We start from the raw sequence: 16,218 nt of genomic DNA, 5'->3' as shown, positions 1-16,218 counted from the left end.
CCCTATACAGTGTACAAGTACTGAGGCCACGTGGCATTTTGTGCACAAACCCTATGAGACTGGTGTAAAAAATTTAGTTTTGTACACATCAATATTTTCCCTGCTAAATTTGGCTTTTTAAGTCATGTTATTGCTTTCAAATGGCTAATAGGTAACTCTATGAAATATTAGTGGCATCTGTATGAGATTCTTTCTAATTTGAAGTCGGGTGCAATGCTCATGAATTTTGGACATATCAGTACATGTAACATAAGCGGTGAATGGGAGGCAAGATCTGAACATGTACATGTAACAATGGTAGCAACTTTGAGGACAAAAAACAGCGTAGTCACTTATTGTGAATGTAAAAATAAAATTCATAATTGGTCCATATGAACCACAATATCCAACTGTACATGTATCAATACATGTGTACAGTTTAACATACTCTCACTTTTTATAACCAGCTTAACATGCAATGGAGTTACCATAGCCACAAAAATAATCAATCAATCAAAAAATATCCAAAAATAAGGGAAAATTCCGACACTATCAAGGAAAATGTATCAGGGAATGGTTTCATGTACATGTACCATAGGGCAAACTTGTTGATCCTGGTTACAATTTAGACTGGTTGCTACCGTATTACTTCTGATGCACCACCCTGCAGCACTGGAAACAGAAACCAGACCAGTAGGGGCTACATTTCCCTAAAAAGTAGTTTTTAAATATTTAAAAAAAATCTTCAAGGGATACGGCCTACAGTATAGCCTTATCGTTAATACCCCATGGGTGATTTGGACAATGGTAGAAAGGCAATGCGGGAAGGAAAAAGGGGTAATACAGTCCTTCATTTTAAGAAAATCCAGGCGAGCCATAAATCGCTCTCCCCAAATCTCTAAGGAGAGCAAATTGCTCTCCTTAAAATGAACCAATTAAAAGAAGTAGAAAACGAGGTCAACCGATTGTTTTTACCTGGGGGATCATTGTTTCCACTTTCTCTGATGATTTATAATGTTCTTGGGGCAATTTTTAAAATTAATTTAGTTTTAGCTCAGAAACCGGTTTACGATACATCATTTCAGTGCTTGTTTCTCTAATTTGAACCAGAATTTTTATACTTGTGAATTATACATACACTATTTAGGCCTAACTAACGTTTCATGTGAGTTTCAACCTACAATTCAACCCTGTTGTCCGTCATGTACGTGTCCCTTTAATTTAAATAAAAGTGGAAGTGAACCTTTTTCATCCTGATTTAAGCATTTCTTTCCAAAAAAAAAAATACAAACCAACCTGAAGGGGATTTAAAAGTTTAAACTGCACTTCAACTTTGTTCAGTTGATGCAGACGGTAACTAACCCACCTCAATCAAAATAGGAAAACGTCAAACCAACACTCGTGCAGGCACATGCAAACATGTTGACAGTGTTTACGTATGACAATGGTCTGACACGCTGGGGGAGGGGGTTTCCTGCGCGAATTCAATGAGCGCACACGCTGTACATGAATGCATGCACGGAGCAACGTTTTCACGATGACCAAAAGCTCACGGCACACAGCACTTTCTGCTTAAGCGCCCCATAAAGAAGATTGATACTGATTGGCTCTCTTGGTATTGAAAACCAATATTGACCAATAAAAACACATAACAGGTTGTAACATGTACAGCGAAACTGCGTGCGACATACATATTGTGCACATGTGCAAGCATACTGTATGTACCAGTGCAGTGTGCATGCTACACCTGCGTGCAGGGCTGGCTGGCCGGTCTGAAAGCTAAAGCAGGACGCGCTCGCGATATTCGTACAATAATTATAGGCCTACGTATGACAGTCGCGGCGGAATGAACGTCAAATCCTAAGTTACAAACGAATCACGGTCCTTTTTTGGTGATGCTTTCCACTGTGTTTTTCATATCGTTTGTTATTTGTAAAGTGCCCTGCCTTACATTTCTTTAAGGGCATGATTTTTTATGCTCCTTTAGGAGTGTTGAGGAGCACAGTAGGAGCACCTGCGCAAATGCGTTCCCTTCAAATGAAGGACTGGCAATACAATTTGATAATTGTATGGACATACATGTGTGTACCTGCAAGTCTTTATTGGTAAAACTACATGTACCGTTAAGTACTATAATGTGCACGCAAATAATGTGACCGCAATGCCAGCATGACCATTATATGGCATGACAGGCCAAGACAATGTCGTGAAAGCTGTAAAACTCGAACTTCTGTAATGTTAGACCCATTGGAAAGACTTATACAGACGCAAGCAATGTTTTTTCCTGCAGTGACTTATCTCAAAGTACTAGATAGAATGTCCTACAAATCATTTAGCTGTGACTGTGAGAATATTGAGGAATTCACTCAGAAAACACTTTGAATTTTTCGGCCCAGTCTCATAAGGTTTGTGCACACATAGAGGAAGGTTAAATTTAGCGGCATCCTACCGTGGAATTCTTTCCAAGCTGTGTCAATTTTGTCAGCAGGTTAAACGCCACAAGAACACACTCTGAATCATCAAAAATTATAACTATCATATGCATAGTTCGTATTATACTGGCTATACATAATGCACCGTGCCCGTTCGGCCAAGACTGACCATCGTCCACTGTATACCGTACGTGACCACTGCTGGGTCAAACGAAGGTCAGTTAGGATCGACCACACACAACTGCTTCACGGCCTATGCTGCGTGTAGATAAACATCGATCAACAAGCAACGTCGTGGGTCGGCAACATGCCTCTCCAACTCGTGACACTCAAAAAGGATTTTCTACCAACAAACTTACCAGTCAAGTTCAAAGGAGTTGACTCGGATTAAGATGGATCCTGATTCTTCGTTCGAGCCAAATTGCAGCTTCGACTTGAAGTCACGATCGCCGAGAACTGGCGTCCAATTCGGCACCATTTTCACCCCGAGTTCCGTCCATCCGTGTACATGTACTTATATACCTTGGACATGTACTGTACATGTACACTATCACGATGCCGATCGGGTATGCATGATTGCAACACAATGTACAGGCATTCCGCAGTGCTTGTGAGTAACTGCATAAACTCGCCAAGCAAGTCCCTCAAGGCTTATATTTCTAATTTAATACTAAAACAAACGAAATCAGTATTCAACCTGAATTCGCTCGATCTTTGAAACGAAATAGGGCCTAGAAGTTATCGTTGTCATGTCTTAATTTAACATTCCGAACATGAAACAGATACAAAGTTACAACTTACAAAGCGCTCTCAGTCATGATTAAAGGATAGGTGAAGATGAACTTTTGTGAGTCTAGAAACGTGACCGGGATCGGACTGGACTCTGCGCATACCATTAAGTGGGCCACCTGCTAAACTCAGCACAACAAAAAATTATAGGCAAGACTCAGCAGAGGGCGCTATCAAAGCCAACGTTTACTTGTCGAAATCACGTTCACGGCATTAATTTTGTAATTGAGAGGAATCTTTTATTAATGAGAAAAAGGGTGATTTAATTCTTTGGGTCTTTCTCCTACGCTTTCCGACCCAAAATGGCCTAAACCCTCACAGAGGCCATAAAATACATGCATATTTACCAATTCAGCTGATTCATATTGTCATTCTTTGGGAGACATTTATTGCCCAAACGAAATAAACGACATTTAGGTCCTCCTCTGAATTTCACCTTCTTGTGGTAGCCTCCAGCCATTTGGGGGGGGGGGGTTTCTTGAGTAAAAACAGAACAACACAACTCAGTGAGATGACTCAGTGACTCTGGATTTTATCATTATTGATGGGTTCAGAATACCTGGTATCCGGCCTGGAGCCCGTAAAGTAACAGCGCCCTCATCTTTCCAGAGGAGGTGTCTCAATTGTCTTCCATTGGAACCGTTTCGATCACAGTGGCATTTTCGATTTTCAGCGCGGAATCTATTAAGTTACCCTTGCGGCCTCCTGCAAACGAACACATGAACGGAACAACTGCACTTTACCTATTAATTTTACATTGTGGTAAAAATAATAAGAACAATAATCTTTTGGTTCATCCTGGATTTGCATATAATAGGATTCCCTTTTTAAACATCCTAATCGTTTGTGATATCACGCGTAATGCTGGATTAGGATGCTTTTTTGTCACTCTATTCTAAGGACACCAGGGGTTTTAAAAAGCTTGCGGTGGTCAGGGTTGTCTCTTATAATTTGCGGATTTTGCTCGACTATCATTTCGACACGGGGCTGAAGAACAGACAGCTTCGACATGAAACTTTGGGAAGTGGTACGCGTCCTGATTCTTGTGGTGTTGGCTGGAGTCGTCCACGGTAAAGTATCATTAACCGCACCAGCGGCATATCTAGCTTTTGGTGTGGTGGGGGATACAAAAGCGAATGCGGCTTCGGGCTCATTCAACATGATGTTGGGGCAGAAATCAAAAGATTTACCCACGGTCCCGACATCCTTGCTTTTTTTTCTTGAGGATGCTTTCTTCGGGTTTTGGTGCTATAATATTTGAAAAATTAATATACTGATTACTTTCTTTCCTACTCACCTATGAAGTATTCTTTATAAAAAAAAGTCGGTAGGGGGCAAGTTGTCCCGCCCCCCGCTGGACACGCCGTTGTACAGCAGACCCATAAAGAAGGCGTACATGTACAAAGCAGACGTTTATAGTAGGTGGGGGTGTTTCCCAGCGTTTCCTGGCTTTGCCCACGCATTCAAAATTGTCAGATTGCTAGGGTACGTTGAAACCTATGCTGAAACACAGTTTCAAGTACTCAGTTTGATTTGAATCCTTAAAATGTGAAAAATGCTCCAAAAATAACAGTCGCGTTAACAGTCGGATAATAGACGCTATATACAAGTGGAGTATCTAGCGGGGTGGGGAAGTTCCCCCCGAACAGATTTTTTAAAACAAGGAATATTTCATTCTTAAGAAAGTAACCAATATGATTTTATTTATCAAATGTTAGCATCAAAACCCTATGAAAAAAAACATGAAATAAAAGCAAGGATGTCGGGACGGCGAGTAAGGCTTTTAATAATCATTTCTCCACCAGCATCATGTTGAATAAGCCCAAAGCCGCATTCGCTTTTGATTGTGCCCTTCCGATATCAAAAGCTGGATACGCCGCTGACTATGAAACACCCAGCTGCCTAGTTAATATTGGTTTGGGAATGGTCTACCAAATGACAGAAAACAGCCCTAGGGGATAGCGAGACTTGCGGTTTGGATGACATTAGTTGTAGTTGGCAGCTCGGGGGATATTTCCATACAAATCGAAGGTAATCTTTCCCCCATCTGGTGTCTCGTGAAAATTCATTTCAGTTCAGCCCAGGGGAATTGAATGAGCAACAAAAATACAAAAAGGTTATTATATTGCATTAGGCTTGTTCGTCATGAAAAAAGCGGACTATGAAAAAGCAAACCTCGTCGGCACACTAAGATTATAGAACGACTGTTCTTAGGAATTCGTTTTCCTGTTTGTTTCCTTTACTTTCTTTAATCTTTTTCGTAGATCCACAAATAACATTTCACATACCATTTTTTTCTTAATTTTGTTTCTGTTATTTTAAGAAAATTTTAACAGGCAGTTGCTGGAAAAGTTGAGTCTGATTAGGTCTGATAGTAAAGCGATATAAGGACAGCACCAAAATATTCCCAAACTCGACTGTTGTCGGACTAGTTTCTTCAATGCCCATTTCTGTAACCAAAACGGGACAAGAATTTTATATAATGGAGCGGAAAAATAAAGCCCTTACCACGCAGTCTTGTTAATTGGATCAGAAAATTTTTAAAGCTGAAATCATTCCGATTGGAAGATGTATCGCGCTACAGTCTGGTTTTTAAGACGTCCAATAGTTTGGTTTCAGGTGGTTTGTTCGACAAAGATGACACCACTGAGGACGAGGTGTGCTATGGGGATCTCGGGTGCTTCAACACCGGCTACCCGTTCCTGGACCCGCCGTACCGCGCTGTCAGCGTCCTGCCGGAGTCCCCAGAGGCTATCGCTACCACGTTCCATCTCAACACTCGTAAGAATCCCTCGCTGGCGCAGGTACGCAGGCCTAGGACTCGAAATCTTCTGCAGTCGAAATCGAAACGAAGTCTTCTTCTCTTTTCCTTCCAACTTTACACTTAATCTCAAAAATGCAATTTTATCAACTGTAGTCGTGCTTTTAAATAAAGATGGAGATGATGTTTTTCTCAGCCGATGCAAGATTCTGCAAGCCAAGGACTGGTCATGGAATGATGAGTTACCTCTTAAAATCTGATCTCAAGTGTCGACCCCGACCCCAAAATACGGTTCCCAGAGAAACAAAGTTTTTGGAAGGCCAAAGATTTCTTCTTGTCGTCTCGCTGATATTATGGAGGTAAATTTGGAGGTGCTTCACCAACTCAGGGTGTATGAAAGAAGAACCGCATCTAAACGCGATCCTCTACAATTGAATTCAAAACATTAAAAAAACTTCTTTGGGGATGGATGGCCGTGACTGCTCCCCGCCCCCGATCTACTGTACATTACACTCACCTCGAATTCCTTTACAGGTCCTGCTGAACACGGACAGTGCGTCCCTGTTGAACTCCTTCTTCGACCCCGCCAAGGAGACCAAGATCATCTGCCATGGCTTCACCGAGAATGGGGACAAGCAGTGGGTGGTGGACATGGCCATGGCGCTGCTGAACTACGGGGACTACAACGTGATCCGGGTGAACTGGAACGAGGGGTCGCTGGCCCTCTACTCCAAGAGCACGGCCAACACGCGGGTGGTTGGGGCGGAGCTGTCCCTGCTCATCGACAGAATCAAGGCAAGTTGAGACGGGAAACTCCACGTGTGTTTGTTTCTTTGTTTTCTTGTTTGTCAGTATGTTTGCCAGGTCAAATCTAGGAGAAGGTTGAAGCTGTCTCGACCCGAATCGCACGTCTGCAAGAATTTCCTGCTCATCACCAAATTTTTGTTTTGCTTTTGTTTTAGCAGCCTACGTCTTGAGGTTGCAAGCCCCCCTAATTAGCATAAACACTCTGAAGGTCTTGGTTGAGGACAAAAACAAAGAGATTAAATGAATTCATCAAGGACGGAAAACACAGTACCTCCACCCATGCAAACATTTCAAAAACCTTCCCCTGGCAAAAAATCCTGGATCAGCCCCTAAGAGTTTTCTAATGAGTTTAAAAAAGTCGCCTCTTGTAGCGCATCCAAGTACTCTTGAGCGAATATACAGTTCTTGGGCCTGTAGGGTATACTATAAAGACAACCTGAGACTCTGCGTAAGATTGTTTCCTTTAATCCTGGTTCGATTCCAGGCAGTTTACAATATTACGGGCCAATCGATTCATCTCGTCGGGCACAGTCTGGGTGGGCACGTCATGGGCTACGCTGGGGAGAGACAAGGAGATATTGGACGCATCACTGGTAAGTCAGAACCAAAGTTGAATTCCTTTCATTTTAGAGATTAATCCTACAAACAAACCGCATTGCCAATGAAACTGGAAACCGAGTTGTGGGTCTGCAACGCCGTTACATTTTTCAAGGCTGGTGTTCTTATATCCATTGCTCCTCCTAAAATGGAAATGCGATATCCTGTTCTCGCAAAGAAAATCACTTTAAGGCCTTCTTATTAAATATTAGGGCCTATGTGCTAAAAGTTTGTCAATACGAAAATTCCATACTTGATCACACGTAATGAGGAATCATTACGCATGTGTATAGATTAACCTGTATAGATATCCTGTAGGCCTTGGCTCCAGATTAGAGGAAAGATGTATAAGATATAGAATCGTTGATGGCATCGTTAATTTGAAGTTTGATGTTCAAACTTTTAATATCCGAGTTGAAACTTTTGGCCCGGACAAGCTGCCTTCAAAACCTTCCGAGCATGACACTTTACTTTGAGAACAGTATCCCCCAGTCAGATTGATTGTCGCCTGGACCGGAAACCAGCACCGAGCGTGCATCCGACGCACGTGTTCTGGTCATAATTACAAGAACCAGCTAATGGCAGTTTGGTCTGTCTCCAACGAGATATGTACCAAAAATTTGCAGTGTATCGATCGAAACCATGCCACCTGAGCCCGTTGACATTTTATGATGGCATCTTGCCTTGCCTTTCCTCCACCACCCCCGGTCAGGTTTGGATCCAGCCGGACCGTACTTCGAAGCCACCGACCCGCGTGTTCGCCTGGATGAGACGGACGCTGTCTTTGTCGATGTCATCCACACCAACGTCAACCCGATCTGGACTCTCGGTGGGTCGTACACAAAGTTATGACGAAGATACGTCGAAGATGTGTCGCTCATATTAAATTGTCATTTTCTTGTTTAACAAATATCTTGCAGTAAGGATCAGATTATTCAATAGCTCTGTGCCCAGGACGTAGGAAGAAATCTGGAGCCTGCGGCAAAGTTCAGGGCCTTTTAAAATTCCATTGTGTGCCTTGAAACACAGACCCACGCAAACTGAACGTCACAAAAGATGTTAGAGCCTTCAGCGTCGTTTTCGGAATTGTTGATTTTGGGAAAACTTCACACGAGCTGCTACATACGCACAGTTCTATAACCAGGTCTACCGAAACCGGTGAAGAAATCTGGTGCAGAGTATGGCCTACGGGGGGTAGTTTCTAGGGCCTATAGTGATGGGCCTGCGCAACACTATACCTGTGGAGTATTTTATCCGGTCCTGCTTGGAGCATCAGGCGGGCGGGCCTCTCGCAGTGCCTTATTGACCTGTATCACGATGCTGCCATATTTGTCTTGTTCCCTGCAGACCTAGTGGCAATAGTAACACAACTTCACATACTGATAAAAAAGAACAGACTATTTTTCCTTCCAACTTCAGGTTGGTTACATAGCTTTGAACGCTATTCCGGAATCGAAATTCTAGGGAGACACCGGAATATTTGAAATCTTCGTGTGTCTTACGGCACATCCTTGCATTCGCTGGCCCTCAAGTATTTCGTAGACCCTGGACACAGCAGGTCCTCAAGTTTCTTTTACGCCCCTTGATGCCTAGTTGAATGGCCTCCTGAAGTCACTGGCTTATTTCAAGCTAAAGCTCTAACAGAGACATGCAGAAATATTCTTTCAATCATCCCCTGAGCTGTTGGTGATGAGAAAAACAGGGGGACATAGAGAGCTATACCTCGACTATTTTAAGTTAAACCATGGATTCAGATGTTTAGACCTCCATGGTTGAACATTTCTAGCAACCGTGCATCGCATATAAACCAATGTGTATTTAAGTATGCGTTCCTTTATCACGACAAGGCATGGGCATCTACCAACCATCCGGGCACTTGGACTTCTACGTGAACGGCGGAGATGACCAAACCGGCTGTGACCAGTCAGTGACTCAGGATATCATCACAGAGGGCGGGTTCATTGACGGTATGGAACTGCAGTATGACAGGGGAATGAAGGAGACTGTTTCCTCCAAGTAGAGATTCTTTTACTTCACTGTGCGACTGCCGGACTCCTTTTGGCATTTGGATGTTTGGCTATTCAAGAATATTGGGAAGATATATTGAAGTGATCATACGGCTTCAGTATTTTCAGTATCTCTAAAAACAAAGACTAACAACTCTTTCTCAAAAAGAATAATTCCCCAATAAATTGACTCCAGAGGAGTGAAAACCACTCTTAAAAGAGTGGAAATCACTCCAAAAGAGTGGAAAATCATTGTAAAAGAGGTGCTATAATAAAGGACAGTAAAGGAAGGGAGGGCTCGTATAAAGTTGTAGTAAAAGTAAAGTAAAAGTTGCTTTCACTCATTTCACATTTTTTTTTTTCGTAAGGGACTCATTGTATGTGAGTAGTTGCTGGTGTTCGTGATCGTTGGGTTATTCCAAGTAAATGGCATGATTTTTGCACCTCCAACTTTACTTGGTTTGAGGCGGGGGGAACTTCACTTGCGATCTCTTTATTATCCAAAGTAACATGAACATATAGATTGTGTCCCTGCTGACGTAAATTTTGCGCTTACTCCCGCCAGGGGGCGTCCAGTTTGTAACCTGCGACCATAATCGAGTCAATAAGCTCTTCACCGATTCTGTCGGGACCCGCTGCCACGAGGCGTTCTACTGCGAGGGCGAGTACGTAGCGGACTTCCTCGAGGGGCCCTGCGTGCTCACCCAACGGATAGCAGAGATGGGGTTCCATGCTGACCTCTACAAGCCCGCGGACGGCTCGAAAAACCTGGTTTATTACCAGAAAACCATCGGGGAAGAACCGTTCTGCGGTATGTTTCCAGTCGCAAATGCGTTGTTTTTCTTTTGTTGTTTTACCTTTTTTTGGAGATCTCTTTTTCCTTTTCTTTTGAAAAAAGGGACTGGATGATTTGGATTGAAACCAGCTTTGAATTTAGACCGAAATATCGAAAAAAGAACCACTCCTCGTAGAAACTGGCACGAAACCCCGATCTATTTGAGTGATTAATTTCATTCGAATTCGATTTTCCTCCTTATTAACATCAGTCAAAGAGGATGAATTATTCCTCTTTGGAAATGGAGAGTAATGGTGATATACACTATCCTGCATGCCATTCAGAAGACAATTTAGAGTTAAACACCTGTTAAAAACCCTTTTAACATTCCAGCGCTGAACATTAAGCTTCCATGACTGTCACTACTCCTTTTCCGGTTGACGCACAATACTTTCCAGGTGCTTTCACCTCACGTACACGAGCCCTGAAGATTGCATCCCAGCAAATATGCAAAACAAATTGGATTATTCGCTTCTGCGTAATCCTTTGAACCTATGCTAGTTCATTTTTCGCACATGAAACTTGTTTTTTTTTGGGGGGGGGTCCAGTTGCATAATTTTGAGGTGGCAGGGTGAAAAAATGGTCCATCATGTGTTATTTTATTAATCATCTCAAGACGGCGCACGTAGGAGCAACACCAAAATCGGAACGATCCATTCGATCGAAATTCGGTTTACCCACATCCACGCCAACTCCAGCCACAGTATTGGTGGTGCTATGATGATAGACTGAGAGACAGCAGTTATACTTTTTTAAGTGAATGAAGAACCTCCCGACCTTAAGGTTTTTATTCGGGCTTCCCCCCCCCCGATTTATTCTGGCGCTGTGCAAAACAGATTCAGATTCATAGTCAGAATAATTCCGTTCGGTGGATGACAGGTGAAATGTTCCATCTTTCAACTCAGCTTCGCCTCATGGAATAAGAGCATGCCATCATCGGCCAACTATTCAGTATTTATGTGCTGAATGGAGGACATGCTATCCATCAACGCCACTCCCACGTTTAAAATTTCGCATTACCAGGTTTTCATTACCGGTTCGACATTCACTTCGATGATCCATGGAGATCTGCGGAAGGGAGAGGGAGACTGTTTATTACCCTCATGAACACCGAGGGGAACGTGGAGAGACTGCAGCTGACTGCGTGAGTGCATTAACAAATTGGAAGGATTTTTATTGTCACAGCCATGGTTTTCCCCTGAGAAAGCTGCCTCTTGGTGGCTAGAGCTACATTAGGGAGATTTTCGACAACTTAATTTCATAAGCCATTTTGGTTCCAAAACCCCATTAGTGTGACAGTAGGCACGAAACAATAAATTGATCACCTTTCTCTGTGGATTGTCATCTCACCCCGAAGAACGGAGAAAAGTAGTTTACATCTCTGATAATTTACATTCTTGATTGGTAATATTTTAACCCCACGCACAGCAAAGCATCTTTTTGGAGACAAAATGGGCGTCATATACGCGCCATACATGTACAGGTCACCATGTCACACCTCTGCCTACATATACGGGAGAGGAAAATACTGTTCAACCGAATTAGATGACAGAATTAGGCTGTATCCGAATCTATTGTCTGGAGCCAGGTCTAGGTCTTCAATCCATTAGAAATAAGTGGAGACGCGCAGATACTAGACACCACCGTAGCTGCATCCGAATCTCTTGCCTCGAGCTAGGTCTTGGTCTTCACTCCATTGGAAAAGCGTGGAGACGCGCAGATAATAGACCTAGCCATAGCTCGGGAAGCCCGTTTCGGACACAGCCTAAGCCTGTTTCGGACACGGCCTTAAATTACAGTCAGGATATTTTTTTTTTGGTTTAGATCTCTCCAACATATACCCTATTTTTTGTATGAACTCAATATTATTCAGGGTAATCCTGTCATCAAACAACGATAAAAATTATAATAATTCCACTTTTAACCTCTGTACTCAGGAAGGAAATATAACGTTTTTTTTCTGTCAACACGGTGTTGCCTCGTCTGACAGGGACGCGCAGGAGTTTCATCCCGGTCAGGACTACCGGTTCACGGCGGTGGCCGGGTCGCCAATGGGCACGCTGTCCGGCCTGTATTTCGAGTGGGAGTACGACGCCGCTTGGTACAAGCCGTGGGAATGGGACGTGTTCACCAAGCCGGACTTCTACGTGCACAAGATTGAGGTGTATTCAGCTAATGACTTAACGAGGTATGTGTCACAGTTGTTGACGCATTTATTTATTTATTTATTTATTTAACCATCTTTAAAGAACTATCTTTAAAGTGGGTAACCCATTAATTAAGCTATACCTACAACTCTTTGCGGTCATTTTGACACCATTTTTAAAAAAATTGGACATACTATTTTGGGGCCCTCAAAATTCCTGCAACTTTAAATTGAAAGAACATCAAAAATACAATTACTTCAAATTTACAGCAACAAGAAAAAAACATAAAAGGAGCACGACAAACATTAAGAAGTAAAAATTAGGGGAAAAAAGTAAACCTGATAATTACAAGGTACCAGGGCACACCAAAATACAATTACATCAAAATTACATTAAAAAAATTAATAAAAAATACAGAAATGTGAATAAAAAAATCGGGGAGGGGGAGTTGGGCCCCTTGTTTTGTTTCTCTTTCTATGAAAAACCCAGACACAGTATAGCCTAGACCTACATCTAGAACCACTAGCTCTGATACAGCCGTACATCCAAGTTCACTGTAGCGCAACCGGGGGTGGGGCTGGCGGATCATAGGTTTTCTTAGGGGGGGTTGAATTCTGGTTGGAGGACCTCGATGACAAATTCTAGGTAGGCCACCGCTTACAATGACAGATGAGTGTTAGGATGGCGTAAAGGCGTGGCCGTTAGCGTTGTTAGATCCACCACTTCCGAGAGTGAGTCCTTCTTGTTCGAGTCTGAGTTCGTTAAAAGGTGGACTCGTGTCCTAAAATTCTGGTAGCTGTATCGCCGGTTGCCAATTTCTGACACTGCTACCATGTCCTGGTACCAATGTGTCTAGAAAAAAATGGTATGAACAAATGTTGTCCATTTAAAACATTAATATTGTCAACCAGTGGTATTTGTAACTTGGCGTTGAAAAGAGGACACTTTTCGTGGTGTTTTTTTTTATTACAGCCGGTCTTAGGCCTACATTCAAACAGGGCCAAATCTCATTACAGTTATCATGCTTGCCAGAAACACTTGCCGAGGAAATTTATGTGCTAACTGTTGAGCGAGTGGGGACCAGTTACAAGATATACGCATTGTGTGATTGTTGTATGGTTGTTACCTGTTTTTTCAAAGCAAATTATTAACTTACCAGCGTGCTGCCCTTAACAGGTGGCTGCACGAATATTGCTCCACGTGAATAGCACCGCCTAAACTCCTTGCCAGTTTCATGCGTGCTAACATTTACAGCTGGTTACGAACAACCTTCTTTTCATTGGTTCGGCCAATCCACAGTTATATCATGTGCGGCGCAAAGGATCCAATCAAGGCCAACAGAGATGTAGCGGCTTTCTTTCCCGTGACCAAGTGTGACTGATCGGCGTCGTCACTAGAGCATGACAGGAGCGGCCGCGCGACCAACCTGATGACTGGAGCGTCACGGCTTGTTTAATTAAGAAGAGAAATATTTCTACGAGGGGGCAAAAATTCGATGAAATAAAGAAAATCAAAGTTTAAATCAGTTCTATTACAATCGCGTGACTGTTGGCTTGTACAATAAAGCCGTGTCTTAGGGAAGTTATGCATGACATACCGATTGATTCAGACGAGCTTTACTTCTGTCAATAAAACACAGCAATATAACCATGATCTTTCGTTTTGTCTGCTTTTTTGTATTGATGTCGAAATCCAGGAGGTCTCAATCCCATCCTCCCCTCCATATTATGTCAATTCAAATTGACAAGGAGTGCTTGCTAGCCGTGAATGAAGGGATAGTCTTTATAATTTAGTGTATGTCCATCACACATGCATAAAACCTTATGCGTATGACATACATTAAAGGGTATAGCTTTTCTCTTCTGTGACAGACACTCTGGTAAACGTTTAGTGCATTTACTGTAACGATATTAACGTAACAAAAAACATCCCCTGAGACACCAGCAGCTCATAACCTCTATGTAGAACAGTAACACATTCGTAGATCATCATAACAAGCGATGTTGCCAGTAGAGGTTTCTAACACTGAAGTGTGGAGGACAGATTTCCAAATGCAAGTAAATAAACACTAGCGATCGAGTACAAAATAGTCTCGAACAGCCACGACTTCAAAAGTATTATTGTGAAACATTTTGAACACGCTGTGACTGGCAAATGTTCACAGAATACTCAGGCCCCATGTGGTCCTTTAATATCCGAGATAATTTGCAGAATTTCTCACGGAGTGAACAAATATTGAAAGAAAACTGAGGGACAAGGATTTGACGGTTAAGAATTCTTTCGGTCACCTTTCAGAAAGGGCTCCAAATCCCCCCCACCATGTAGGTAGCTTTTTGAGGAAAAGGCACCGGTGCTTGTGCGAAAGTGCAGTGGCGAAACTGGGGTGCACTTTGGGGGCGCTAAGTTTCTAGAGGGGGCACTCTCTGGGTTTCGTCAGAGTTGAAACACTGACTCAGGCGGACTATTACTAGGTGTTTGAGTCCTTCTCCAGTTTCTGAGCGGGGTAAAATGGTTTGCAACATGTGTTGATCGTTGAGCAATTCAGAAAAAAAACCCAACGGATATTCATAAAATCCGGTGTGGACAGTGATAAAACGGAATACAGGGTTTGTCTTCTGAGTCCAAATTTGGTGAATGTCCCCTTAAACCTGGCTGCAGCAGATGCTCGTCACTGAATACCATTAACTCTTCTACGGCTTTCTTTTTTCTCTTAATCGACCCACAAAGTACTTGACATGCAGTGGGGGCAATAATTATCATTACAGCGCACACGAATGCCTTTCACTACAAAGAGAGCTTTCCATTAGGCCCAAACCCGTGAAACCAAGGTCTGGTGTCATTTTTCACCGAACATGTTGAAATCTATTATTCCAGGATGGCGTTCTACTTTTCCCGCGTCCGTGGGTATCCCTGCACCTGTGGAACGAAACCTATAAAGATAATCTACTTTCTGGAAGTGCTTTCGAAGTTAGTTTTAGGAGATAACCCGATTGCATGCAATCACTCAGATAACGGATATCAAATTTTCATTATGATTACACATAGCAATGTTGCTTTTTCTCACCAGGTCAATATACAGTCTGACAATATTACGGGAACCTTGTGAAACAAATGCGAAAAGGGTTCAACAGTCACTAAAACTATAGGCCACGTACGTCACGTCAGTAGACTTAATGTAAAGACTTTTTGGGGGGGGTGTTCTGGGGTAAGAAACTAAACAGTTTATATGTAACCTTTAAGGCCTTTATGAGGGGTCAGTGAAACTACATTAGGGGAAAGCTTTTTATATACTCATAAAATAAACGCAAAGCAAACAGAAAATCGTTCCACCAATTTTCGAAAAAATGGATCTGATGGACTTGACCCTCTAACAGCCTTCAGAGTCGTCAATGTGGTGAGGAAGGCGAAACGGTACAGTTTCTCATGTTAATGCTGTCAAGGATGTAGAAAGCTATTAGGGAAGTTTTGCGAATTTGTCCATTTATAACCAGATCTAAATAGGGGGAAGACGACTTGTTCTGAAACAGTTAAATAAGAAGTTTTATCTGAGATGTTCTTGGCCTTGAGCAGAAGCACCCCCTCATCGGTTAAAAAGAGCCATGTTAGCCGTGTTGGTCGGGAGTGTTCATTAGCTGCGAGAACGTGCATGCATTTCATAGTGGCTTGTGATTTCGCGAAGTGCAGTTCCTACCAAAGGAGCCTCCGTTGCCAGGAAAATTGCGCCCTCTCTTGATTGCGCTCGAAGCTCATATGAACAGCACCATCTCGGGTCATATTATTTGAACTACGTTCCCATCCATCTAGTCTCTGTCCCCAGTTAGGGCCAACTGTTTTTTTATATTTTTTTAATCCACAAATGAATCTT

The 16,218-nt window shown here is 42.6% G+C and overlaps 2 protein-coding genes across 3 annotated transcripts in view; one reads left to right on the top strand and one right to left on the bottom strand.

Moving 5' to 3' along the window:
* The window catches only part of LOC110980158 (interleukin-6 receptor subunit beta-like), a 50,060-nt gene extending 46,783 nt beyond the window's left edge, over nt 1–3,277 (bottom strand). The window contains exon 1 of one of the 2 annotated variants that reach the window (XM_087143795.1): nt 2,771–3,277. The gene's annotated coding sequence lies outside the window, so the exon portion shown is untranslated. The remainder of the gene's footprint in view (nt 1–2,770) is intronic. The other variant, XM_087143793.1, reaches the window with a different exon arrangement.
* An 836-nt stretch (nt 3,278–4,113) lies between these two features.
* LOC110980155 (pancreatic lipase-related protein 2-like) lies at nt 4,114–14,001 on the top strand. Its single transcript, XM_087143796.1, has 10 exons — nt 4,114–4,270; nt 5,820–6,004; nt 6,496–6,760; nt 7,257–7,361; nt 8,078–8,194; nt 9,213–9,332; nt 9,937–10,182; nt 11,230–11,350; nt 12,197–12,394; nt 13,653–14,001. Exons 1-10 carry the CDS (start codon nt 4,210–4,212, stop codon nt 13,732–13,734), a joined length of 1,500 nt encoding a protein of 499 aa, XP_086999922.1. The 5' UTR covers nt 4,114–4,209; the 3' UTR covers nt 13,735–14,001.
* The last annotated feature ends 2,217 nt before the right edge of the window (nt 14,002–16,218 follow it).

This window comes from Acanthaster planci, linkage group LG12 (assembly GCF_054643075.1).
Source record: "Acanthaster planci isolate LZ-2023a linkage group LG12, COTS_SCS, whole genome shotgun sequence".
In the NCBI taxonomy this organism is placed as follows: Eukaryota; Metazoa; Echinodermata; class Asteroidea; order Valvatida; family Acanthasteridae; genus Acanthaster; species Acanthaster planci.
The sequence above is the reverse complement of the archived record's forward strand: the minus strand, read 5'-3'. Positions and strand labels throughout refer to the sequence as shown.

Bases quoted from the DNA above. Each gene is read 5' to 3' on its own strand.
- LOC110980155 (XM_087143796.1), top strand. From the start codon at position 4,210: ATGAAACTTTGGGAAGTGGTACGCGTCCTGATTCTTGTGGTGTTGGCT. The intron at 4,271-5,819 runs GTAAAGTATCAT...GTTTGGTTTCAG, and splicing joins GTTGGCTGGAGTCGTCCACG to GTGGTTTGTTCGACAAAGAT. The intron at 11,351-12,196 runs GTGAGTGCATTA...CTCGTCTGACAG, and splicing joins GAGAGACTGCAGCTGACTGC to GGACGCGCAGGAGTTTCATC.